General features: G+C 27.1%; 3 protein-coding genes and 1 pseudogene across 9 annotated transcripts; 2 read left to right on the top strand and 2 right to left on the bottom strand.

The window, feature by feature from the left end:
* Positions 1–2034: 2034 nt before the first annotated feature.
* Positions 2035–10240, bottom strand: LOC145189379 (leucine-rich repeat and WD repeat-containing protein 1-like). Of its 5 annotated transcripts, none has more exons than XM_090092594.1 (16): positions 10071–10240; positions 8669–8820; positions 8274–8367; positions 8049–8108; positions 6865–6921; positions 6504–6599; positions 5847–5897; positions 5425–5506; positions 4639–5121; positions 4473–4545; positions 4249–4395; positions 4063–4142; positions 3673–3734; positions 3367–3442; positions 3101–3195; positions 2035–2361 (listed from the first exon to the last, which is right to left on the bottom strand). In XM_090092594.1, exons 2-16 carry the CDS (start codon positions 8689–8691, stop codon positions 2242–2244), a joined length of 1599 nt encoding a protein of 532 aa, XP_089948720.1. In that variant the 5' UTR covers positions 8692–8820; positions 10071–10240; the 3' UTR covers positions 2035–2241. The 5 variants fall into 5 exon arrangements, with proteins under 5 accessions (XP_089948720.1, XP_089948721.1, XP_089948719.1 ...); XM_090092595.1 differs by lacking the exon at positions 10071–10240 and adding an exon at positions 9284–9441; XM_090092593.1 differs by lacking the exon at positions 10071–10240 and having other exon boundaries at positions 8669–9038.
* A 2182-nt stretch (positions 10241–12422) lies between these two features.
* LOC145184158 (agrin-like) lies at positions 12423–15906 on the top strand. 2 transcript variants are annotated; one of them, XM_090092598.1, is made up of 7 exons: positions 12423–13069; positions 13186–14141; positions 14450–14497; positions 14688–14786; positions 14987–15082; positions 15355–15453; positions 15526–15903. In XM_090092598.1, the coding sequence occupies exons 2-7, from the start codon at positions 13946–13948 to the stop codon at positions 15645–15647; spliced, it is 660 nt and encodes a 219-aa protein (XP_089948724.1). In that variant the 5' UTR covers positions 12423–13069; positions 13186–13945; the 3' UTR covers positions 15648–15903. The 2 variants fall into 2 exon arrangements, with proteins under 2 accessions (XP_089948724.1, XP_079915898.2); XM_080059772.2 differs by lacking the exon at positions 12423–13069 and having other exon boundaries at positions 13356–14141; positions 14981–15082; positions 15526–15906.
* A 1996-nt stretch (positions 15907–17902) lies between these two features.
* Positions 17903–26992, bottom strand: LOC145184447 (P2X purinoceptor 4-like). 2 transcript variants are annotated; one of them, XR_016454303.1, is made up of 12 exons: positions 26585–26992; positions 22307–22472; positions 21544–21694; positions 21206–21326; positions 19935–20021; positions 19683–19824; positions 19488–19573; positions 19348–19392; positions 19169–19273; positions 18853–18918; positions 18637–18732; positions 17903–18064 (listed from the first exon to the last, which is right to left on the bottom strand). XR_016454303.1 is itself a non-coding variant. In XM_090093496.1 (12 exons), the coding sequence occupies exons 1-12, from the start codon at positions 26719–26721 to the stop codon at positions 17984–17986; spliced, it is 1269 nt and encodes a 422-aa protein (XP_089949622.1). In that variant the 5' UTR covers positions 26722–26992; the 3' UTR covers positions 17903–17983. The 2 variants fall into 2 exon arrangements, 1 of the variants encoding a protein (XP_089949622.1); XM_090093496.1 differs by having other exon boundaries at positions 19169–19259.
* Positions 20103–20973, top strand: LOC149886368 (mitochondrial inner membrane protein OXA1L-like; annotated as a pseudogene).
* Positions 26993–27773: the final 781 nt, after the last annotated feature.

Below are 27773 nucleotides of genomic sequence, written 5' to 3' on the forward strand. Positions count from 1 at the left end.
TTTTTGTTTTTTACCGCGTTTAAAAATCCATTTACTTATGCTATCTTTTGAAAGGCCGTCTTTTCGATACTTTTCTACGATGCTGTTATCAAGCTTATGTAGATCTTTATTTTTAACAACAGTATCGTTGTTGACAGTAACGTAACTTGCAATTGCCTCTCTGAAATCCCACTTAACTGTTTTTTTATCCGTTTTTTGTAGTTCTTCTTCAAGATTATCTGATTGGGATCTCATATGCACTGTTCTATTTTTTCCTTGATCAAGTGTTTTCTTTAAAAGCTTGGAGTTTTCTTCTGATGAAGATAAACTTGTGCCGTCGCAGCTGTCGGAACTAAATTTGAAATTTAAAGCAGGAGATTTGGCTGCTAGTTCTGAAGTTCTACACGCGACTGATTTGTTAGAAATGCGCTGAACTTTGTGTTTTGGATCAATGAAGTTGGGTATGGGCTCTGGTGGCTTGCCAGAAATACAAAGGCGTAAGGCATACATCCATCTATAGCGCTGAAGTTGTGTTTCGCACTTAAAAAAAATCTTTTCTTTCCCAGTTTGAATTGCGAACGGGAATCGGTAACATTTTTTCTCTGTAAAAAAACACTTCGAATTTTTCGAAATTTGCAGTGGCGGTATTTTTCTACTCACCTCTTTGAAAGATTCTGCAAAATGAAAAGTGAGAATGCTACTGTATAGTGCTCCATAACATTCAATCCAGTTTTTCGAGCCCTCTTTCTTTAGCAATACTTCTTTATAGTAAAAGTGCTGAAGATCAGTTTGGTTAGTCGCCATTTCAAAATTTTTTTAAAACTAACATTTTCTTATTTATGACAAAATAAAACGGCGTGGAAGTAAAATGTGGAATACATTTCATCCTCGTCAACAGTAAAAACTATCAAATAATCATTACATCTTTTTTAAATTCATCTTCGTAATGATACTGAATAGTCTTTTAAATTATTAACAAGATGTCATACTAAATAATTTATAATGGTCGCAAATTTTCGTTCCCATTTTTAAATTTTCATATTGTCCGGGAAAATATTTTCTTGGAGTAATGTCTGTTTTCAACAAAGGTTTTATAGCGTTTTAGTATTTTAGTGCAAATGATGCCCAAACTTTCTTTCTTTAAGACTTTTTTCTGAATCCAAGTTATTTTTGGGTACAAACTTGTATTTTGTTAAAAAAAGAATAAAAAAATAATCTAATTATTCTTAAAGAACTACCTAAAAATATACCGCCCAAATTACACACATAAACCACAAAAAATTAGTAAATTACGAAAGAATATTCATTCAATAAACTGACATGCGCAAGACGAAATCGAAGAAGAAAAAATCTTAATTTTGTAAACATAAGGGAAACTAGTTGAGAACAAGCTTCTAGATGTCAAAGCAATTTGGTACCCGATGATTTCTTTTGATACCTATTAACAATTAACAACCACACGTTATAAGTATATTTTTCTTTTTTTTAAATTGAAAGGTCTTCCTTCTCTTATGTTTATGATCAGTTATGTAAAAATAAGATCTCGCTAATTTATTTATAGCAAGTAAATATCCTAAAATACGGATTACCTTTATTGACAGGCTAAAAGACTCCAATTCAAGGTTTAACACATATTTTAATACACGGAGCTTTTTCTAAAATTAAAACAAGTTGAAGAGCTTTTAAGACAAGATTTTACCTTGATTGCCCAAAAATTATTGGAAGTTTGCCAAATTTACAGGATATCTTAATTTTTTCTGTTGAATTGAAAAAACTATTTGTCTTATTAGTTGTGCCAATAATTCTAAATTTCAAACTACCTATAAAACCTTCACGAGAATTTATCTTTTAAAATATCTAACAAGAATAGTATAAATACAATAAACGTGTGAACGGGTTTGTCATGTGATCGTGACTTGTTTTTATTGCCTTCTATTTGCGATCGCATTTTATTTTTCGATCTTTATTTTTAACATAAAATTTTTAAAAAATCATGTCTCTTTTTTCACGTGCTACAAAATTAATGCACACATATAAATTCATAAGACAAATAAATACTAGCGCACATATATTTGTTAAATATATGTCATTTATGTGTCTATTTACAAGATTATATCAACACAAGTATACCTGTGAATATACAAAAACATAAAGTGTCATTTCAACAAAACAATTTTCATAAACTGTAAAGATCTAAGAAATCACTTGTTTGTCCGATTAGTCCGATTCTGATGCAACGTCCTTAAGCGTGTTCTCTTTGGTTCATACAGTCTTCCATAGGGCTACAATATTAGCATCAGACACTGCTGCCATATAATGTGGCGGGTTCGAGATTGCGACGTGATTGAATATTTTTGTATGCTCATGGCTGCTAGTAAGTCTCTGTAATGCGAGCAAAATTATAAAAGAAAAAATAATAAAGAATGTAATAAATTTAAAAAAATCACAGAAAAAAAAAAAAAAAAATTTAAAAAATATAAAAAAATATATAAAAAATATAAAATATATAAAAAAATGTATGCAATAAAAGATATCTAAACAAATATGCTATAAAGTATTTTACAAGAAAGCCAAACAAATCACAAGATGCTTTTCACTTCTCAAACAATTTCAAAATAATTTCTTGTTTCACATGTTAATTTAGTTCTTTTAAATAATTGCTTAATTTGATTAAAATCAAATTCTTATCAAAACTACCTACCAAACAAATAAAATTATAATACAATGATTTTTATTGAGACAGCCTCGAGTGAAATTTAACTCAGCACTTCTACCAACTTATAAGCCAAGCACACCCCCACCCCACCCCCTCCCATTAAGCTACAAATACTTTTATATCTTAAATATCACTGATCTTTTTTTTTTTTTCCTAATTTTTATGTCTCACTCGAAAATATGGATGGTTCATTCAAGCTAATTAAAAATCAGCATAACTTTTTAGATTAGATTTTATTTGACTATTTATGCAACAAGTTTTTATTATTCTTTTAATTATGCAAAGCATTTCAAAATTATGAAGACTTAAATATAAAAATACAAGCGCATCAGCAGTCATATAAAAATTGCAACAAATAATTGCAACAAATCACTCTTATTGTACTCTCAGGTAGGATAAACTCACTTCATACTCAGTCTTTGTTTTCCCTTTCTTTTCAAGCTTCAACTCATAAAGCCAGATGGTCCCTTCATCATCCCCAGATGAAAGAATATTTGATCCTAAAACAAATATACGCATGAAACAAAAAGTAAATGCATAAGTAAATTAATTAATATAAGTTATAACAATTGTTAATATTTTATCAGTAAAAACTTCGTAACGCTAATTTTTGTTAGTTTATGAAGAGGAATCAAAATAGAGCAAGTTTAAAAAAAAAAAAAAAAATTAACCTGGATTATAATGAAACTTCAAGAAAGGTGTTTTGGTTTTTCTCCAAGCAAGCGTATGGATTAAATGAGCATCATCCTGATTTTAAATCATTTTTAAATGCAAGTCAATAAACTTTTTAAACAACAAACAAAGATTTTAAACACCATTAACAAAGTTTTCTTAAAAGTTAAAAAAAAATTTTATTTAAAAGATTTCTTACCAAAGTTAATAATTAATAACTAACAATTATAGATGAATTATATATATATATATATATCACTAATTTACATTATTTTCATAATCAAAAAGCTAAATGCCAAATAAACCTTTAAAAATTCAGACTCAGATCGGAATATTAAAATGCTTCCTTCAGCTACTCTCTTTACAGCTAGGTTAAAAAGTAATAATAAATTAAAGATAAAAATATTTTCTTATTAGTTAAAATTAAGTTTTAATTAATAAAAATATTTCTAAAAGAAAATAATTACAAAAAAAAAAAACCTTAACAAAACTTAAAAAAAAATTAAAAAAAAACATTATAAGATAAGAAATTTTATCAATAAAAACACCCAAAAGTGTAAAAAAAAAAAGGTTAAAAAACCATAGTTTTATTTATTGAAAATATTTTAAATTGCAACACTATTAAACAATTTTATATTACAAAAATTCAACATTAAATCAAAGACAACATAAAACTTAATACTTTATTCACTTACCAATTAAGTTATTGCTGATACAATTTGCTGAATCTAAGGGTTTTGATTTAGAATTGAAGCGAAAACTGTATTCTGGCTGTCTGTAAAATGAAAATAGTATTATTATATTTATGTATAACTTCATACACAAATTTATTTATAACTTTAATTTTGCTAACAGGTTGAAAAATAGTTTTTTAAACATACAGCTCTACTTTATCTTGGTTTTCCCCACTGATATTCCATGCATAAAGTCCATCATCACAAGCCCCAAATACAACATTACCATGAGGACAAACAGCTACTTGTCGTACTGTACTGTGAGAGGCATGTACATGCAATGTCAACTTTTTTCTATAGAAAACAAAAAAACAATATTATTTTGAATTGTTTTAAAGAAAATAGATAAATGAATAATGAAAATAACGCACTTTACATTAGGGTCATCTGTTATAAATGGTGATCCAATATCCCAGAGAACAATTGTTCCGTCTTCTGAACCACCTTTCAAAAAATCATCAGAAAATGATTAGCCTTCTAATACTTTCATACTTTTAAGGTTTTATTTACATTTTCTATCTGAATTAAAAGTCTTACTAAACAGCCAGTGAGGATGCAATGGATGAAATATTAAAGCATCAACAGGTTTTTTATGATGCATAATTCGACGATAGCAAACAAGCTTCTCTGTGTTTATTAATATGATATCCCCAAGAATACCAGCTGCAGCTAATAAGGTTACTTTCCGCTCACCTACCCCATCAAAGGTACGACACGGCAACACAGTCCAACTCATGCAATAAAAAACCTCTTCTTGTTGTTTATACTTTTTATGAACAAAACCAGTTTCACAGTTTATAAAACAAATTGAATCTCCACCACATGTGGCAACTATTTCAGTCGTTAACCCAGGTGTCTCTTTATCTGGTTCAAACTCACACATCCAGACTTTTGTTGACCAGTCTTTCGGATTGTTTTCTTTAGAATGAGTTTGTAGTAGCCATGTTAACTTTAACTCATTTTTTAACTTTGATAAGAGGTTATTTTGTCTTTTTTGTTGCCGAGCTTTGACTGCTGGCCCTAGAGTTTATTATTAATCCAGTTTACGCAAATACAGTTTATTTCAAATACAGTTCATCAGAAATATAACTCATTACAAATTTCTTGAATGATTGATATTAAATTTAGTCACAAATGTTAAATCAACACAAATGGCTAAATTTAATGTTAAATTATTAAATAGTTAAATAACGATAACAGCAATATGTTAATAATAAGACAAATTTCAAACTTAAAATGATCTAAGAAACACCAACAACATTTAAGCAATTAATAAAATGGAAACTTAACTGGATATAATTTTTATTTTAGCACATTACTTACCTTTCTCATTTTGTCTTTCTAAATTTGTTTCCAAAGCATCTGAAACATACTTATCATAATTCTGTTGGATGAGCTGTTCAAGCTATAAACAAATAAAAGTGATACAGGTTACCTACAAAAATAGGAAATTAAGAAAATATCTTTTTATATATAATTGAATCATTATCATAATTATTGATTATAATATTATTAATAATTTACAACATTTGTTAAGCTTTTTCTTAGGAAACTAAATTAATTTAAATCAATTTTGTAAACCATTAGAAAATGATAAAGTCTCAAAACATATTTGTGATACCAGTTTCAATTTGAGAATTTCAATTGGTTGTGTCAAAATAAAACACAAGAAAAAGCTACAGAAAATAAAAGACTGTTGATGAAAATAAAAGATGTTTTGACAACTGTTTAAATATTACACAAACCTTGTAGTCTTTAAACTCTTTTAGTAAAGGTGGTCCAGCATTTATAGTGTTCTGAAATAAAAACTTAGACTTTGTCAGAGAGCTGTTTTGCTTTCAGATTAATTACAGAAGGATATACAATACTTTGCAGAATTGTAAACATTTACAATGTTTGTTAGAAATGTAATCACTGCCAGAAAAACAGTGGTTAGAATTATTGGTTTTTTTTAGTAATTCAATCAAATTGAATTACTTTGCAATAAAAAGTGCAGCTTTTTTTTTTCTCCAGAGAAAACTTTATTTGCTGCATTTTAACATCACTTTTCAACTCAAACTGAAAAGAACTGTTTGAATGATTTGAATGTTCATTCACTTTTTTATTAACATCCAAATCCACAAAACATTCACTACTAATTACAAAAGGAAAACTTTATTCTAAGTCCATTTACTGCTTTATAAACTTTTTCTTTGTACATCTTTTTTATCCCTCACATACATACATACATACATACATACATACATACATACATACATACATACATACATACATACATACATACATACATACATACATACATACATACATACATACATACATACTATATTTACATACTATATTTACATACTCATAATAGATTAGAGCATTGATTTCAGCTTTCAGATTTCAGAAAAAGTTACCTTTGCTAATTGAATCATCTTGCTTATTCTTGTTTGTTCATTTGAAGTCTCACTATAAATCTCAGTTGCAGCTTTGGATAAAAACATTTCTTGCAACTAAGTTAGTTTTAAAAAAAATTAAATTGGTGAAAAGATGACCCTATGAACCCTAGTTGAGATCAAAATTAAATAATTATTATTTTTTTCAGAGAGAACATTTTTCATAGAGAAAAAGGGTTTTCTTCATTAGGAAAATGAAGAGAAAAAGATTTTTTTTCAGATGAAAGACCTCCAAAACATTTTTTTGATAAAATACCTATATTTTTTTGATATTGATAATATTTTTTTTTCCTTCAAATTTTATTATCTGTGCAAAACTTACCCTTCGCAAAAATATTTTGTTAAGGTTTGCAATTCCATTCCTCATATACATCACATCCTAAAAGTTGAAAGAAAGAAAAATAGTGAAGAAAAACTTATACTATTTAGAGGCATCATGTATTATCTTGATATGGAATATCAAAATAATAAAGAGCATATAATTATTCACATTCCTACTTAATTATAAAATAATTATAAAATATTTTCTAAAACTGCCATTCAAAAAGCAAAACTCAAACCATTTTGGACAAAAGTTTTAAATATGATATTGTGTAAAATAAAAAAACTCAAAATAAAAAATAAAATAATGAAAGAGACTTTCTTATTTTATTTGGTTTACAAGCTGGTCAAACAGAAGCCATATGTGAAGAAATATGGAAATAGGCCTTAGAGCAAAGATAGATTCTTTAGCTTTATTTATTTATTTTATACATCCACTATGTATCCATTTAATGAATACATAAAAAAAAATTACACATCCATTTAATGCATACATAGAAAGATTACACATCCATTTAATGCATATATAGAATGATTGAACATTCATTTAACACATACATAGAATAATTACACATTCATCTAAAGCATACATAGAGTGATGACATATCCATTTAATGCATACACAGAATGGTTATACATTCACTTAATGCACATACACACATTCATTTAAATGGATACACACAATAATTACACATTCAATCAATTTTTTTAAAAATAATTACACAGTCAATCAATTATTTTTAAAATAATTACACAATCAATTATTTTTAAAATAATTACACATTGAATCAATTTTTTTTAAAACAAAATTAACTTTCACTTGAACTTTTACACTTCTTGTTAAATGTAGTAAAATTGTTCTGACCAAATAATCTACTAGGATATACAAATAGTGAAAATATAGACAAATTTTGGTATATAATTATTAAACAATAATTATTACTGTTTATAATCATTACTGCTACATATAATTGTTTATAATCTTTTAAGTTGATTTTATTTTTATTTAAACTTTTTAAATCTTTTTAATTGTTTTTTATCTAATAAATTTACATACCGCCATTATAAATTTGTTTACCTGTGTTATTACATTAAGTGTTATTACAGTGGTATTTTTATAACCATTACTGTTAATAATCATTACTGTTGTATAACATTAAAAAAGAAGCTTAAAAAGTAGCTTACTTGACCATCTAGGAATTTTAAAGAAGAATTTTTATCCAATAGCATATAAAGTTGGTAAGCCTAAAAAAATATTTAAGAACTAATTTACTTAGATACATGAATGTATGTATCAAGGCGAAATCTATATTTAGATGTACACTCTTAAAATTCTGATTTTGAATGTTGCATTTTTCATATTGAAATAAAATTTTAAAATATCTAACAGTGATATTAAAAGACAATCACCGGAATTTGATTTCCTTCTCTAATGTAAAGATTTTCAAGGGCTTCATTTCCATAGAGCTCTTCAGGAACATTTGTATAATTTTTGTTTCGTAAACTAAAATTTAAACAAAGAAGCAATTAAAATATCTGACTAAATACCAAAATATTCATTTAATTTTAATGTAAAATTCAAGAAAAAGATTTCAGCTAAATGTAGTATTTATAAAACAGTTTGATCAAAATTTCATTAAAATTCTTTCTCGTCATCACCATTATCAATTCAAACTGATATGATATCTCGCCATCACCATTATCAATTCAAACTGATATGATTTATTTGAGATTGTACATACAAAAAAAAAAAATTAAGTAAAAAAAGCGTAAAATAAAAAAAGAAAGTAAAAAATACCACTTACTCTAAAGATGAACTCAAAGACATATTTTTGTAATTTTTATTACTGCGCTTCGCTGAAAACACGTGTTTATATGTTCGTTCATTTTGTTATTGTCGTCTTTTTGTCTCGATTATTCTCTTCACAAACTTTCCAACAGCCATTTAACGAGGAATCTTAAAATATATTTTGTATTTTTTTTGAAGTATACTTTAACATAATTGTCCTATTAACAATTTTTTGTAATCAAAACATTCCCTATTTTCTACTTTCCATTTCTATGTTACACCTTGCTATTGTTATTCATAAAATGAATTTTCATCTTTAAGAAACTTTCTTTTTTAGACCATTTTTAACTTTCAAAGCCACAATAGTTAAAAGAAAAAGAAAAAAATCAAAAGATTATTTGTGAAGCTTAAATTAACTAGATAATATGGGGAGGGGTTTGTCGACAAACTCGTTTGTGATACTATAGTGCATTATGCAACCCATGATACACTAAAGTATCACAAACGAGTTTGTTGACATTTCGTAGAGTGAAATGAGGAACGTAAAACTACCTAAAAGTTTTATACTTTTCAAATGAAAACTAGTGAATAATTAAATTTAAAATCATAATAGAAGTGGAATTTCCCTTACTTCCCTTATTTTGTAGCAGGTTTTTGCTGGCTACTCATTGTGTTATTTTATAAAAAATTTTGCAAAATGAAGCTTTTGGTTAATTTTATATCAATTTGATTATCTTTTTGCAAAACTTAAATACAACACATATACCCGTTCCACACTAACGATAAAACTCGGTTTAGCTATTGCATTTTAAACTAATACACTGTTTAAACAAACGATAAACACGGTTTAACAAAGTAAAAACCAATGATGGTACTTTTCGTTAAGTTCAAGTGCGGATCTTATTGAAAATTTAAATGCGCTTTTTTTAAGTAATCAAATTTTTTTTAATTTGAATTTGTGCCTAAATACGTGCCAACTCCAAACATAAACTAAAATACATGGATTTAACCGTGTTTTAACGTTAATTTGAATTCGAATTTGAAGTATTGAACAAAAACATTTGCAGGAGGAGTATGCAATGTTTTTGCTAAAGTTTTAGTACAAAGTCGCCACTAACTTTGACGAGAACAGCTTAAACGTTCTAATATCTGAGGAACTTATCTGTAGGAGGTCATTTATGAGCAAAAAATCTTTTCAAAAGACCTATCATTTTTTAAAACAAACAACCGGATTTTTGTAAGAGCGAGCGTGAAACTCTCTTCGATTGAGCTTTTGGAGAACTCTTTTAAAAAGTGCATTGAAACGTTAAACAGATCAGTAAAAAACGAAAAACAAATAGCGAGAAACGAGAAATGAAAAACAAAATACGAGAAACGAATTCTTAAACAAGGTAAATAAATACAATCATTGGACTCACGTATAGTGAGCAAGAACTGAATGATCAAATCTCTATCTTCCTTAAATCCTCAGGAAATCTGGTGCTTGATCTATTGAAAAGTTAAGAACCTAAACAATAAAAACGAGAACAAAATTCAATTTACAAATTTCCAGTTTTGTTTTCCCTATATAATTTTTTTAAATTTGTTTATAGGTTTTATAGATTTTAGTTGTTTGTTAAAAGAGTCCGTCAGATTTTCTTTTGAGGTACGACAATTGGAGCCCAGTAAATAATGGCTAAAGTGTATGAGCTATTTAAAAAAAATAGCTTTCATTTTTCATGCCGATGAGTACGAAGATGGTAAGTTAAATCACATAATTGTATAAAGTATACGCAAGCTCATATTTAAATGTAAATTATCAAGCAAACATTCGTACAAACATCATAAACATAATAACTTTAGAACAGGAGCAATAACTGTAGATACAGATGTGGCATGTTATCCGAATTTTCTCACACTCTCATTTGAAAATTTAAAGCTAAACTAAAATGAAGTTAAAATGAGTCACATTTAAATTTAACCATTTTTTTTCTTTCTTTATTCATCACACTTTTAATGAGTTTTTATAGGTTTAAAACTGAATTAAAACGTTTACTTATTTCATTTTAATTCGGACGGTTTCACTTTCCGTTTATTTCTATTTCGTCTATTTACCATTCGTATGTATATCTTCCGTCTACATAGCTTCTGTGTATTAGCCTTTCAAGATTTGGTTGTTACTCAAAGCCATATTACAATTCGTTTCATATATAAAACAAAAATATCTACAGAAAAATCTTTAACAATGTGATCCATAACTTTTCCACTCTTCCCATTTTTAAGTTGGGGGATGTAAATATGAAAAAACTAAATTGACTAAAATGTTGCTTATTATTGTGTATTATTGTGAACTATCAATTTCTTAGCTTATAGTTAAAAGTGCAAACCAAGTTCTCATAAAAATTTTTCTAAAATCTGGTTTTATTCCAAGTAAATGAAGATTTTTTTACTATATATAGAATATGGATGTTGTATAACACCCATAGCCACAGAGAGAAATTTAGGGCCCTGGGTAGTTTTCTTAAGGGGCCCTCATTCTTTTGTCAATTTTATTCACCTTTAAATTTTAAAGTGAACATTTAAGACTATTTGTTAAAACAAAAAAACAAAAAAACAACAAAAATTTGTTACAAAAAATTTTTTATTAATTTCCTTTTTTTTTTGAAAATAATTGTTTTTTGGACCAAAATAATTTTTTTTTTGAACTAAAAAATTACGATATTTTAATTTTTATCGAATTTAAAAGGAAACTAGGTTTCTGGATATTTATCAAACTAATAATGATAATAATAAAGATAACAAGAAAAGTTAATGATAATATAATAGTTAAATTCAAAAGCCAATGACTGAGATGAGTCTGATTTTTTATCTAAATAAAAGTAAGACATTCGTAACAATTCCAAAATGGTTCAGTGAAAAATTTGAATTGTAAATAAAAACTAATAAAAATAATTTAGGAATTTCCATTTAATTAGGACTGTGAATTTTTCAAAAATCTTTTAACCAAAAAAATGAATTAGAAAAGTTCTGCATAAAAAATATAAAATGATAAAATATGATCAATTCAATATAAATATATAAAAATAAATAACTACAATACAAAGAAATGTAACTTGAAATCGCATAAATGGTAAAAATAACGAGAAAGATTATTTTGTTAAATAAAATTTGAAACCGCAGTCAAATTTGCATGCTCCAAAAGATTTATATATCAAAAGCACCTCCTGTATAGTTCAACCGAGTTTTTAAGGAAGGAAATTGAATATCTTTTTCAAACCCTTCTTAATTCGTTATTTTAACAAAACCGCCTTTTTATAAATCCGTCAAGATAACTTGCTAAAACTTTTGTTTTTACGTAAAGCCTTTTCTGATCCAATTCCGCTATACTTCTTTTGCTGGCACATAAACAGATCTTTTCAGATTTAAAAACGGGTTCAAATTTTTACCTTATATAAGGCTGGCTAGTAGGTTATTTATTCTACAAATAAAAAATATTTATACTGCATGAAATAATATATATATATATATATATATATATATATATATATATATATATATATATATATATATATATATATATATATATATATAATATTTAAATGATTCAAATATAAAATTGTATATAATTTATAAAAATGTTTGTAATTTATATTTGAATGAAGTAGTTAGTTTCTTTAAAATGAAACATGCCTAGGAAAATTCTATTAAATATTGGCAAGTATTTGTGCAAGATTTTAGCTAATATTTGTGCATTAACAAGTTTGAAAGAATATCGTATGTTTTTTTTTCAGCTAAATCAAAGAGTTCTTGTTTATCCACTTATAGCGTGTTCAGCAAACTGACGGTCTAAATGCAAAAAATGTCCTGTTATCCATGCAGTTGACCTTGAACAAAGTGGGTAAAATTGCTAATCTTTGTAAATATATTCATTGTGTTTATATCGTCATGATTAGAATACCATATATTGTACAATTAATGCATCGGCGTCAACTGGTGATGGAATTTTTGTTTTCGTTGACGCTGCATGAAATAAAAAATGAACAAGCATAAGTATTCATCAACATGGAAACTTGAGTTCGGGTTCTTTTTTCTGCTAAAAATTTTACTACATTATATATTGTATTTTATATCATTATATATCATATACTGATTGATTGGAATTAATGGGAGAAAGAAATATCTTCGATTCAAATGCGCATTTATATTGGACAGACGAGCTAAAGTGAATGGCTAAATACTCAGCACTTAATCTTCCTGCCAGTTTTTTTCTTTTTTCCTTTTATAATCTATAATTGTATGACAAAAATTGTATTATAACCAGACAGCCATGACATAACGGCATGAAATAATATTTTACAATCAATAATGCTGATCACATTTATTTCCGAATTTTAAAAAACAGTTTTCTAACGGAACTTTACAATCGGATTAAATACAGGTAATATATTAAGCATTTATAGGTATTTTTATCTATAACCTCTTCAACATATGAAATATTAAATTCACGCTGGTTCTTGTGTTTATGTGTATGAACATCAGCTGATCTCTGTTTAGATGTCAAATGGCTCCTCTTTGGGTTCAATTTAACCGGTTCCTGTGCGGGTTGACGTCAAATGCTTTGGGTGGTTACGTTTAGATTAGTATTTTGGGGATAAAACAGCTTTCAAATTTATTTGTTTGTTTTGGAGAACATTGTTTAATTTCTGTTACTTTTTTTATTTTTCGTTCTTAATTTCTTTTTTGTGTGTGTTGTCCATAGAATAATGTAAACATCTCATGAGGATTATTAGCGCAGTTTAATTACGGGTTTTGTTTGTTTTTCTGAGTCAATTTATGTAAAAATAACTTTTAAAACAATTTCCAACTTGAAGAAGTCTTTATATTTCCTAGACTTTCCTATTTAAAAAGAAAAATCTATTAGAATGAAGTTTGTTACAAATTTTTTCTTTAGAAGTTCAAAAAATAATCAAGTTTGAAAACCTCATTTAATGTTGATCAAGACGAAAAAAATTGTCAAATTCACCTTTTTGAAAAAGATCGTTTCTTTTATTTATTCAACCAATAAAATTAAGTTGACGAAATCTTTGAAGTCCTTTGAAGTTTGTGTTTTTAAAATTATGTTGGAAATTGAAACGGTCTTAAAAATAAAATGACACACAAGTATTAATTAAAAATGTAATGCATGAGTTTGAAGGGGTATTAGTTGTATTTTGAAAGATAATCTTACAGACAATCTGGATTTAAGTCTGAAATAGTGTCAATAAAATGTAAAATTTTTTTTTTCTCTTTCTGTTTATTGATATCACGGTTTACCATGGTTTTAAATTCATTTCTTTTCGTCATTTTTAATCAAATGATTTTTTGTTTTAACTTTTATTGCACTTTATATAAACAGTTTATCAAAAACATGAATGCGAAATTTTTCGCAATTTTCATCATCCTCGTAACAGTTAGTAAGATGGTTTCGACTACTTCATGGCTAAACAATGAGCAAGAGAGACAATTCCAGTGTAAGTTAGACTAAATCTTTCTCATCATCGTCGTCGTCATCATCATCATCATCATCATCATCATCATCATCATCATCATCATCATCATCATCATCATCATCATCATCATCATCATCATCATCATCATCATCATCATCATCATCATCATCCTCATCATCATCATCATCATCATCATCCTCATCATCATCATCATCATCATCATCATCCTCATCATCATCATCATCTTCATCATCATCATCATCATCATCATCATCATCATCATCATCATCATAATTCTCTTAATGATTATATTTTGATATATCATTTAGTAAACTCTGTTGCCAGTGGAAAAAATGTCGACTGGACCAAAATTGGAGGTATAAAACTTTAAGCTATAAAAATTTCAACGGTCTGAACCGAATACTTTTGAAGTTGTTTGTACCAACAGCTAAATTCCGTAAAGATTGTTTCTATCTGTACCATTTTTCCTGCCCATTTAACTTATATGTGATGATTGCATTTCGCAATCCTTCCATTTTTCACTTGTTTTTTTTTATCAAATTGAAGTGAGATGCAAGGACGAACTATCTAATTGCAAAAATCTTCAGAATCTTTGTGGATTGAAAATTGTTCGAGAGAAATGCAAAGACACTTGTGGAGGATGTAGTGAGTGACATACCTTTTATTTTTATTCTTATTTTTGGTATTTATTTTAAAAAAACATAACAGAAATACTTTAAAGATATATTTAATAATTCTTTTACGACATTTATAAAAAAGTGCTTAACGTTAACAAAAGGTTTGTAATTCGAAAAATAATCAAGACAAAGAAGTTTTTTTTTTGCTTCTAATTTTTTATGCTCCAGGACTTCAATCGCCCATCGACTGCAAACTAACAGACTATGGATGCTGTTGGGATAATGTAACAGTTGCGACTGGTAGAAATAATGCAGGCTGCCCTGGTAAATTAAATGCACTATATTCTTCTATTATTAAACACGTCTATAAGTTGATTGCAAACATCATTAATACCAGCTTTCAGCAGCAAAAATATCCTTTAGAATGCTATAATATGATATAGAATGAAATAAAATGCTTTAACAGGTGTTCTTTTTTTTTTTTTTTTTTTTAGTATGGTATGGCATGTTACAGTAATGTAGTAGAAAGAATATAAAATTTTGAAATTGTATATTCCTTCGGATTACGTAGTAAATTTTTGCTGTTTTTTTCATAGTGTGTGTAGATCAGTACAGCGAATGTGAATTCTTTAAAGAAAACTGTAAAAGAGGAGACATAAGAATCATTTGTCCAATCACTTGCGGTGTTAACTGCAGTAAGTTGAAGGCAATTTTTTTACGGTTAGCTAAATTTTTTTTATTGATAATTATATAACTAATTATTTTAGATAAGTGTCACGACGACCCGCACCAAGCTACCGTGTGTCCAATGTATAAGAGCCATGGTTTTTGTAAAGACTCTCATGAAATCATGAGCCAAGTGTGCTCAAAAACGTGCGGTTTCTGCTAGACTACACGTCTAACTGTTAAATTCTAACGACATTTATTATAGAGAAAATTAACTCGCAAGTTCCGTAAAAACAGTCGAAAACTGTTAACAGCTAAAATGGGCAGCATTTTTGGAAATGGCACAGACATTTTGCATTACAAAACCTTTTTTTTCAGTAAACAAAAAGTTAAAAAGTTCTCAAGTTTAAACTTATAAAAAAAAGTTAAAAATTCAATTGATTAATATAACCAATCAAAGTTGTTTATGACTTTATTATGCTAATTTTATAACTCTGTAATTAATATATAACATCTGATTTTATAAATATCGAAATTTTGCTTAGACGAAAATCTGGTACATTATTTAGACTTGTACATTATTTGTTTGTAAAATTTTTAAAAGATAGTTGAATATAATATTAAATGCAACGATTGACAGAAATCTTTTTGTGCTTGCAAATAGGAAAAATGTGGAACTCATTTTTATTATATCAAAATGTTCTTTTTCTCATTGAGAAAAGGGTTGTATCACGGAGACTTATTAAAAATCCTTATGAACTTAAAAGAAGTCATTGAGGTAAAGAACGAAATTAAGCATAAAAAATATAAACATGTGACAAATTATCTAAAATTTATAGAAGCACAGGGGGGGGGGGGGCTAAAACTTATGCTTCATTTAACAACAAAAATTCGAATTTGAAATATTCGTTCGAAGCATTAGTTTTTAAATAAAAAGATTATTATATCAAAATATGAAGTTAGAAGTTTTGCAATAATGGCAGATATTTTATTTAATCTAAAAAAAAAAATATTGCATTTCGAGATATGGAAAATAGTATCGCCACAAAGCTACCATATTTTTGTAGGATACACGAACTTATTTTTGTATTGTTACTGACGGAAGTTCAGAAAATAAATTTGCTAATAGCTACTCCAATAAAGCTAAATATAGATTAATAACTTTTTATACAAACAGTGATGGAATTAATAATGAACACACCATAGTGGCTTTCCTACTTTTAACATTTTAAATTGTTTTTGCTTCTTGTATCTTCAAAATTACTCCGTATGTTCATTGTAACACAAGAATATACCGTGAGAGACTGGAAGTTTTTACAGTATGTATTGGTTATGGTGGTAAGTTCTGGTTATTGTGGTTAATGTGTTTTTACAGCATGTTCTGGTTGTGGTATGTTCTGGTTATTGCTACAATGGAGACAACGAAAAGTTCAAGCTCAACGAAAGTTGTGCTCCCAAGTGTTGTCGAGGAAATTATTATTTCGTATTTTTATTATTTTAAAATCTTGTAAATATCTATATTGTATGGGCTTGCTGGATACGCTCGTTAGCCGCTATTTTGAAACGTCGAGCACTAAAAAAACCTCGAAAACGTATTTGTGAGGAAAATGGAATGATGCGATTGAATTAACAATTTGGAGGAAAAATTGCAACTTTAAAACGTTTTGGTGGATTATTAGTAAAAAGGAAAAATAGAGGTATTTATTTAGAGAGCATATTTATCAGGAGTGCAAAAAAAAAAAAAAAAAAAAAAAAAACAACAACAAAAAAAAAAAAACAACAACAAAATAATGATTTAAAAAAATAAAAGAGAAATTCACAAAAATTAAGAACTATAAAACCAGGTATTTCAAAAAGAAAGAAAAGGGAGTCAGAAAACTTTTTCATATGAAAATATACTATCAGACTCAAGTACTTTGAAGAAACGTTAATCCTAAATAATGAAAAAGAACACCTGATTTTTAGACAGTAGACATAATAAGGATTGTAACTGATTTTTCGACTTCGCACAACCCGCTGATATTGTGCAGTGGCTTCTTAAGACAGATCAAGAGATGAAAGAGTATTAGGTACTAAAATGTATTAATGATTGCCAATATTATGACTACTAACCATCTAAGAGATTCTATAAAATTAAAAGCGAAGTCTCTGCAAACTCTTATTGCGTGAATGTTATCTCAAAAGCAGAAGACTGAAAATTTATTGCGTATACAAATCTTGGCTGCCACAGCGACTCCAAATCTACCACACAGATAGGAACAAAACATACTTCAGCCTTAAAATTTGCAGAATACTTCTTTCATGCGTTTCTAGATTGATGCAAAAACTAATTCGATTTGGAAAACTTTTTTACTAGGCGTTCGCCAAATCGAATGGAATTGGCAGCTGAGCTTTTATTTTTAGGGTGTTTTAACTTAATTGATTCCGAACGGTGTTGAGCGAAATGTTGATCTGTCAAAATATCAGAAAATCTTAAAGTATTGAAAAAATTATTATTCTGAGTTTAATTTCAATATTTACAGCTATTTCGAGTTTTGTTAGACGTTATTTCGTTAGTTCCTATCGCTCGTCAGCATCATGCAATTTTTGGTATCCTGAATTTCTTTTTGACTCCTCTTCTATGTTTTGATCGCATTCTTCCTATCAAAATAAATAATATGATGTTAAGAATTGTATAAACAACACAAAACTTGTTGATATTATAAACAAGTATATTAAACAAACAAAGAAAATAAAAATCAGACGAAGTAAAAAGCGTAGTAGGCATGACAAGTAATAGACAAAGTTGGAAAAACAGGTAAGCATAGTGGAGATAGTAAGCAAAATAGATATATTAAGCAGTGGATAAGAATGCATTTTGTTTTTGAAACTTTGAAACGGAAATCGCTTCTTCGGCGATAAAAGTGAATATTTGAGGATAAAACTTCAAAATTTTCTTCAAAAATCAAAAACAGAGTACTCTTTAAAAATCCTTGAACGATTATTTTATGTGATGATACTTATTAAAGATCTCTAAAATCAGAGCATTTTGATTCTCATAATGATTATTAGACGCAATAAAAAAATCCTTTTTCTGTTTTCGTCAAAAAAATTTCGCTGCTGACTTTTAACATGTTGCTGAAGAATGAATAAAGAATGTTCATTAAAATCGTTTACCCCCCTCTCACCACCATCAAAAAAAAAAAAAAAAAATCGAAGTGAAAACAACATACTACAGCATCATCTTCAATTTTTTGATACTTATATTCCTTATAAACATAACGCTTCTTCAACAAGTACATGACAATGAAATCACACCAAACAACTGCCTAAAGTAAAAGAAGCAAATAACAAGGACAGAGTATAAAAAAAAATGTAAAAATAAACAAAATCACAAAATATTACGAAGTGTTAAATATTGGAGCAAACCATTAAAAATATAAACTTACTATGCCAAGCAAAGCTAGACCGGCACCTAAATTAGTAAATAGAGGCATGGGACTAAATTTTCCAGCCTAAAAAACATTTAAACCAGATTATTCAATAAGAACAATTTTTAAATATTTCATTTTTTTCTTTTTCTCTTTGCATTCAAAATTTTTATTTCTGTCATTAAAAGATAAAAACATTTTGTTCTTTAAAAAAAATGTAAAGGTTTTGGTCTAAAGAGAATCTTTCTTTGATCTTTCTTTTATAAAAAACCGAACCAACATTATTCTAAAGTTCGAAAACTAAAACATTTAGAAATAAAAATGTCAAACGAACCTTCCCTGTAACTATTATTTCAAACTTTAATCCGTAAGCTTTGGTTAAAGTTCGGTACTGCTTGCTACCCACAACATAGTAGTTTGCAAATCTGTAAAAAGGACACTATGTACAAGCAAGATAAAAATAATAACTTCTAAAACAAGAATAAAAGCAAAGATTTAAGTAATAAAATTCACCTGAAATTAAAACCAGGAGATATTGGAGCTTCTGGGTCATCAAGTCTATGAAAGAAATCTTTTCGTATAAAGTAAGGCAAACATTTTGTAAATAATTTTATAAATAATAACAATTTTGTAAATAAATGTCTGTGAATTACCTTCTTACACTATAAGTGGGTGTGCACTTATGAAGAGAAAGATCTAAATTGCAATCCCAGTTAACCATGATGCCATACACTGCTCCCTACAGATTAACATATGCATTTATAAAGTCACAAGAAATAACATTAAATGTGGTTAAATATTTATGCTGTTTATTTAAGAATAATTTGACGAAAGACAGAGACACTTACTATATAAGCAACTTGGTCAAAGTTATCTCCGCTTTCTTTGATCATGTCTTTAATTTTGAAAATAGGACACAATGGGTCAGTTTTAGCATTATGAAAACAATTCTTCAAATAATTTGAATTATTATTGTTTATGATGTTGCGTCTAGGAAGATTCAAGAAAAACTTTTGTAAAAAAAATGTAAAAAAACACAAAACAAAAGAAAAAAAAAAAGAAAAAGAAAAGAAAATAAGTACAGAAAAAATTTAATAAACCTTTGGACTTTGAACTTTGGAAAACTTATTTCATTTTTAAGAAGAACAGTAAACTCTTTAGCTTCATCCAGAAGAGGTATACTGTCACTAAAGTACATTAACTCCATTTACAAAAAATTCACATTTCCTGCCAGATCAATATCATTTTCAATAATATTTCTTTATAGAATGTTCTGTAAAAAACACATTATATTTCTTTTAAGAAAGATAAGTTTCTAGACTTTTATACCCTTAAATATTTTTTAAAACTGCTAGCTACATATTAAAAACTTACTATATACTTACTATAAACCATAAATTGCCTAAACTATCTTTCCTACAGGGTTAAATGATGTGCCTATAATAAATGTTGAACGGTTGGGAGGCTACACACCTGTTGGGTGTGTTCATAATATTTTTGATTTTCTTCATCTGTCTGTTGGTTTACCTTGGTGGGAAACTATTATAACCACAACAGTTGAAGAGTATAAGTCTTTTCACTAATAATCAAAGCAGAACCTAATATTGCCAAATTATCCACTGTTAAACCAGAGTTAGAAAAACTACAAGAAAAACTTTTAGAGAAGCAGCAAACTATCAAAATCCCAACAAAAAGTATCAGCCCAAGTGTCAATCAAATTGTAGGATTTTTTAAGAATAATAATTGTCATCTAATAAAGAGCCTCATATCACAGTTGGTCTGACTTTCTTTACTTATATCTTTTTTATTGCAATAAGAAAAATGTGCAATTTACCATTCACAGCAAACAGCTAGATTGCTATGGTTTCCAAATTTCACTGCTGCATGCCCATAGTTTGTATTCCCTATGGGTTGTGCTTTAACAATGTTGTTGACTTTTGAGCTGAAGCAAGTGTTAGCAATTCTCAATTGGTTGTAATGAAAAATGTGTTTCAATGAATATTGATGGTGCCAATGATTTAAAATTTCCTTGTAGCAATCTTTCTTCATTAGATGATGCTGAATGTTCTATCAGTGGTACAGGTTTTGCTTCTGAAAATACCTAGCGTTATGAAGTTTTTTTTAAAATTCCCCAAGTAATACCATTACTTGCTATATACCAAAAATACTTCCATGCTAAATTATGTTTTGAAAGATTTTTTTGAATTAACTTTCAGTGATTAAAGCATTTTTCTTTAAGTTGAATAATTAAACTTACTGCTAAACTTACTGCTAAACTTCATGACTTTATGATTCAAAATACTTTTCTGATATAGAATATTGTTTTTAGGTTGCAAAATATTTACTTTGAATTATGGAAAAAACTTATTACCTAAAGTTATAACCAGGCATAGGCAAAGTATCTCTCTCTGTAGGACACCAACCATAAATTTCACAAACACGGTAAGTTATGTTAGGACGATCTGATTGGACACATTTCCCAGTTCTTACACCTGAGCAAAAGAAAAAAAAAACTATTAGAAAAAACCTATTACAAATTTGTATAAAAATTTATATAACAAATTTGTATTACAAATTCATATAACAAATTTATAGCTTATTTGATTTCTGAACATAATATTATAACATAATATCAGTAATAATAGGAATAATAATACTAATAATAATTATAATAACAATAATTTAACAAATAAGGTAAAGAATGTGTACCATTTCCATTTTTTATCGGTTGTAAAGCTGGTAAACAATCTGTGTCCACTTTACATTTGTTTTCAACAAACTTCGGGTCCTCTGGGCACCTTGATCTTGTTTGATTAGGAGTGATAATCATATTTGTCATTACAAAAAATGCATTATTTTCCTGTAAACAAAGAAAAACTTTATGAATCATTTAAACATCTTATAACTAGTTCAACTTTGGTTTACATCTACTTTTTAAATCATATATCAAATCAATACTATAAGCTGTTCAGAATGAATCAAAAAAGTGAACTTGACCTATTCATTGAGTTGACTTACATATCGAGTACACTTATAAATCCAGTCAACTAATATATCCTGTCAACTTGTATCTTAGCCTGAATTATTTTTTTAGAATAGTTCATTATAATAACTTCTAACTTGATTATTTAAACTTAAAATATAAACTAAAAGAGAATACATTTGCATAATAAAATCACTTTTTTAGTGTATATTGATTTACTTCCAAAAATATGAGAATAGGTTTTTAGGAGTTCATTTGAAAAACCATAAATTTTTTTAGAATAATTTGATTTTAATTAGGTGAATAATTAAACTAATTTTTTTTTTTGTTTTTACAAATTGAAATCAAATCAATAAATTCAAAAATTTAATGATTTGATTTTAATTTTATGAAAAATCTTTTAATGTTTTTTTAAAGTTATCTGTCTAAGAAACCCATTTATAGACATTTACAATTGATGTTAGACAAACACAGCAAAAAGTGTCCAACCTGGGGAGGTACAACATAATCAGCAGGATCATAAACTTCAATATCTTCATGAAACTCTGATGTAAAATTGTTGTAGTCAACATAGGAGGTTCCTTTCAGTTTTGTCGTCACAGTGCTTATTGCAACATCAAATTCCTGGTAACCTTTTTTGTAAACAATAACATACCTATTAAGAAAATTATTAAATCCATTAGAAACTTGCTTCTTTACTCCTATAGTCTTCTTTTATTTTTGGATTTTTTAAGTTAAAATCTTTTATAGTACTTAAATTTTTATATAATAATAATAATAATAATAATAATAATAATAATAATAATAATAATAATAATAATAATAATAATAATAATAATAATAATAATAATAATAATAATAATAATGATAATAATAATAATAATATAATAAAAATAATAATAAAAATAATGATAATAATGATAATAATAATAATAATAATAATAATAATAATAAAAATAATGATAATAATGATAATAATAATAATAAAAATAATAATAATGATAAAAATAATGATAATAATGATAATAATAATAATAAAAATAATAATAATAATAAAAATAATAATAAAAATAATAAAAATAATAATAAAAATAATGATAATAATGATAATAATAATAATAAAAATAATAAAAATAATAATAACAATGATAACAGTAATAATAATAATAATAATAATAATAATAATAATAATAATAATAATAATAATAATAATAATAATAATAATAATAATAATAATAACAATAATAACAGTAATAATAATAATAATAATAATAATAATAATAATAATAATAATAATAATAATAATAATAATAATAATAATAAGAAGAAGAAGAAGAACAACAACAACAACAGCAATAATAAAACTGATTTTAGAATTTTGTATCCTTTTCGGCAAAAAAGCTTTTTTCCATTTTTTTAATAAATATTTATAAAAGTAAATATTTCTGAGTAAATATTTTACTGACAGGTTTGAGTTAGGCATGACAACATTGAATTAGAGAACTTTTTCAAAAACTAATGATGTTTCAACTGCAGGTCAAATTAAATACCTCATACAAATTTTTCATAAACAAATTTTTGATAATAAGTAAAACACTACAAACATAAGTATGCATTTTTATTGAACTTCTAACCATTATTATCTCCACTTAAAAATAATTTAAATTTAATTGTAATTAACTCTTGCTATCCACTGTTTTTGACGAGGATTGTTCAGGAAATTCATTGTTCCATGTAGATTTAAAATGTATAGTTTAGTGCTAGAGATTTTTTGTAGATCTTTCAGAGATTTGTTATATGGTGATTAAAACCGAAAAGAATTTAGCAAAATATTTAAAAAAACCGTTAATGAGCAAATTTATTTTGAGATATTCATAAACTTGATTTTAGGTGAGCTTAAAAAGAAATCAACATCTTTAATGATGATGATGATGATGATGATGATGATGATGATGATGATGATGATGATGATGATGATGATGATGATGATCAAACTGGAAAAATCAAAACTGTTTTGTGGAGATAAATCAGTTGTTTCAACATTAGTATTAATTTAATACTAATGTTGAAACAACTGATTTATCTCCACAAAAACCTCTCTGATTATCTCCAATAAAATTGATCTCCTCCACTGAAATTGAAATAACTGAATAATTAAATCCAACAAACAAACTGAAGAAAAAAAGAAAATTTAATGCAACATAATTCAGAAAACCAAGTTAAATTTTTCTAAAAAATCTAACAAATATAATGGTAAAGATATTTTTTTAATCACTTTTTCTTCTATTTTGTGAATAAAAAGATAAGTTGTGCTTCAAATGTCATGTAATTTTTTAAGGAAATAGAAGGAATATGTAGGGAATTCATATGAAAAAGAGTAAAACACAACATACCTTCTATCCAGTAGTGCTGATTTTCAAAGGATAATGAACATGACAAAGTTGTGGGTGATTTAAAAACTTGCATAATATAAATATTTTTGCCACAAGCCATTATAAGCCTTTGTGTAATAGAACAGGTAATGTGATAAAAAGATTGCCAGTAAATTTTGCAAAATTGCTAATAAGTTTCTTGTCAAATTAAAAAGGGGCATAATTTAAGTTAATCTTAAGTCCATAGACTCATTGAGCAATTATTTAGGCTCAATAAAGAAATAATTGTTGGGTGCCAATCAACAATATTGTTTCACCAGCACACTCATTTTTTCTAAAGTTGAAAAAAAAAAGCTTAAATACCAGTACTTCCAAAGAGAGTTTAGCTCTCACTTAGCATTTTGAATTTTGAAAAATAAAAATGTCAATTTTAAATCTGAACATTAAAAGATGAATTTATATGGAATGATAACTGCAATATGTCTTTTCATATGCTGCAATAATATCAGAAATTACTAAAGATACTTTCTTTTAAAAAAAATTATCTAACTAACAATAGGTTAGCTTTACAGATTGTTTTTGCTCAAACCATTTTAATGGTTTTCTCTTCCTAAAAAGTTATCAGACACCAAAGTTACTTAAAAGAACAAATATTACTCAATTGAACCTTAAAATCAGGGCTCCATTTCTAGAAGGCAAAAAGTATAAACGATAAATTCATGGTTAGATAGTTATTACTTACAATTTATAAGAAATTTTTATACTCATGTGCATAAATTCAATAAAAAATGTATAATAAGCAAAATCTTTCTTCAAATATCCTGAATACCACACCATAAACAGATTAAACTTTTTTCCTGTTTTAGGTGGCCATGATAATGTTTTTACAAGTTAGGTTATCAATATTATCATTACTATTTCATAATTATAATAATTATCGAAGTTATCTTTTTATGGAAACAAACATCACATGAAAAACTAAATTTTGCTGACATAAATGAAGCATGATTTATTTCTCTTACATATTTAGTCAATCAACATTTATTTCATGTTAATAAGAATGTTACAAAAAAAAAAAAAAAAAACACAGTTCATTGACCTAAATTAGATAAAAAGATAAAAGAAAAACATCAGAAATAAATTAATAGGTAAAATTTTACAAAAATATATAAGTAACACCCATAAAACAGGCTTTTAAGAGAGATAAAATATTTACATACACATGCACATATACATAAATAAAAAATTATAAGATGTACATATACACAAAGAAAAAAGTTATTGAGGTATCGATTAAAGTTAAGCATAACTTTTTAGGTAAAAATGATGGAGTGCCTTTAAGAACAGACTCTTGGATTTAAGGATAAAGTCTGTTTTTAGGGTGGAAGGGTGGATAGGGTGAAAAGGTGGGAAGGATTTCTCAAAAAGGATACACTGAAATTCAATAGAATTTATTCCATGTTTAGTTGTCTGTTTTAGTGGAATAGCTAAGTTGTTATAGGTGACTGATCTTAAATTATTTATAAAATATGGTAAGAAAGAGGCCATGCTGTTGACCCCAGACAAATGAGCAATCTATGAACTGGATTAAGTCATAAAAACAAAGGATTTCAGATGTAAGCTACAGGATGTCACTAGGGAAATTTCCTGGGCAAAAATGAAATATTCATATTGCTCTATTTAGAAGTGAAACAATTTTAGAAAGACCAACAGTTTTAAATTTAAAACTTGACATGCATATTGTAAATGTAAACCAAAAATTGAATGATATATAGATAGTTATGTTTCAAAGTTAATGAAGTGGAGCTTTTGCTAACATGCCATTGGAACAGCTTAATTTGAGGAATTCATATGTGTTTTGAATGAAACATTTGTGTGTTTTGAATGAAAGTTTCTCAGCTATCATAATACCAAGATAAGTTACATTGCTAGACAAAGAAAGTTTTGGCCAATTATTTTAAAGTTCAAGTATTTCTGAGAATTCTTGTTGGTTTTTTTAGAAAAGTTAGTATGTTACATGTTTTAGTGCGAAGACTAACATTTTAAATTAAGCAACTAAATCAACAAAGCTGGTTAAATAGCTATAGTTAAATATAATCCACCCTGTGAGATTGTTAAATGTACCCTTTACTTTTATAATAATACTTTTACAAAAAATGAGACTAAATCAATAACATCATTTAATCCTATGTTATATACAAACACTCAGTAACTTCTACAGTGAATATAAGTTAAACTTTAATAAAAACTAATAGGTAGTCACAGACATGTATTTCCATAAAGTCACTCGACTATTCATAAAACAGCAACAATAAAACAATCTTTGAGGTAGACTTGAATATTTTGTCATTTTAGGTAAATTATTTAGGTACATACAATTGTATAGTTAAATTACCCTATAACGTATGCCAGAATGATAAGCTGAATGAAACGATACAAGGCACCAACTTTTTTATTTTTTATATCGACAATTTTAACTGTCTCGTAATGGAAAAAAAGGGCAGTGAAACTTTTACAACAAGAGGTAGCCATCTTGATTGTTGTCGAATATTTTGCAATCTGCGTTTAACTTTAAATCTTGAATACCGCATGAGAGATTTGAACCAGGGTAAATTTTATACAAATCGAAAGTTTCAATTGAGTTCTTATTCTAAAAGCCTATTTCCTTGTCAGTTTATAAAAATATGTTTTAAGTTGATTTTTATTTTAGGCATATTGGCTAGCTAGAAAAACCAGTCAAAGTATGTCAATGATTTACTAAGCATAATGTAAGTGTGTCTCGGAACTTGAATAAACCCCTTTTATTCTCTTCATATCTGTTTATCTCTATATCTCAATTAGAGATTAACAATTTCCTCAAATTACATCATAAGAACTTTTATCCAACGTATGCTGAAATAAAGCGAGAGACTTATTTTTCTGTAATCATGAGGGAGTTGTTTAACCGAAATTGTATGCACGGATTAGCCCGACTTGATTCGACTTTAAAACATTGTCTTAAGTATATTTGGGTGCTTCTTAGTTCTTAGCCCAAAAGAATATCAAGATTTCCCCAACGCTTGTTGTTGATCTAAGCATCAATAACACAAGTTTCGGTTTGTTTTATGAACCGTCTAATGAGGAACTCACTTACCGGATGATATCCGGTAAGATATATTAGAATTTCGAACTGAGTTCACTTCGTCCACTGTAGTGGGTTCTTTCTCAAATCGTTTGTGTTCTAGAAATTTGTACTTATGTAAATTCCAATTGTTCGTACAAAATTAAGATAATAAATTTATTTGCTCGTCGTTAAATTTGCAAATAACGGCACGCTCGTATAGTTGGACGTTAAAATTGCTGAATTGCTTTTTCGCCAATCAGGTCATTTTGCAGAACAAAAAGATTTCATAATTCGGTGTTTATTTGCGGTTTGAAGTGAATGGTCAAACTAATGAAAGGAAATTCTTCACGACTTGGTTGTATGTAAAAATAAACGTATGTATCGTTTAATTATCTTTTCCAACTTGAAAACAACGTACTTTTATACTGTATACATAAAAAGGACGCAAAATACTATAGTTTAAGACTCCTTAAAGACAAAG

Source organism: Hydra viridissima, unplaced genomic scaffold (assembly GCF_058129835.1).
Source record: "Hydra viridissima isolate aposymbiotic clone 2 unplaced genomic scaffold, HvirCarnegie_v1 scaffold_7, whole genome shotgun sequence".
NCBI classification, from domain to species: Eukaryota; Metazoa; Cnidaria; class Hydrozoa; order Anthoathecata; family Hydridae; genus Hydra; species Hydra viridissima.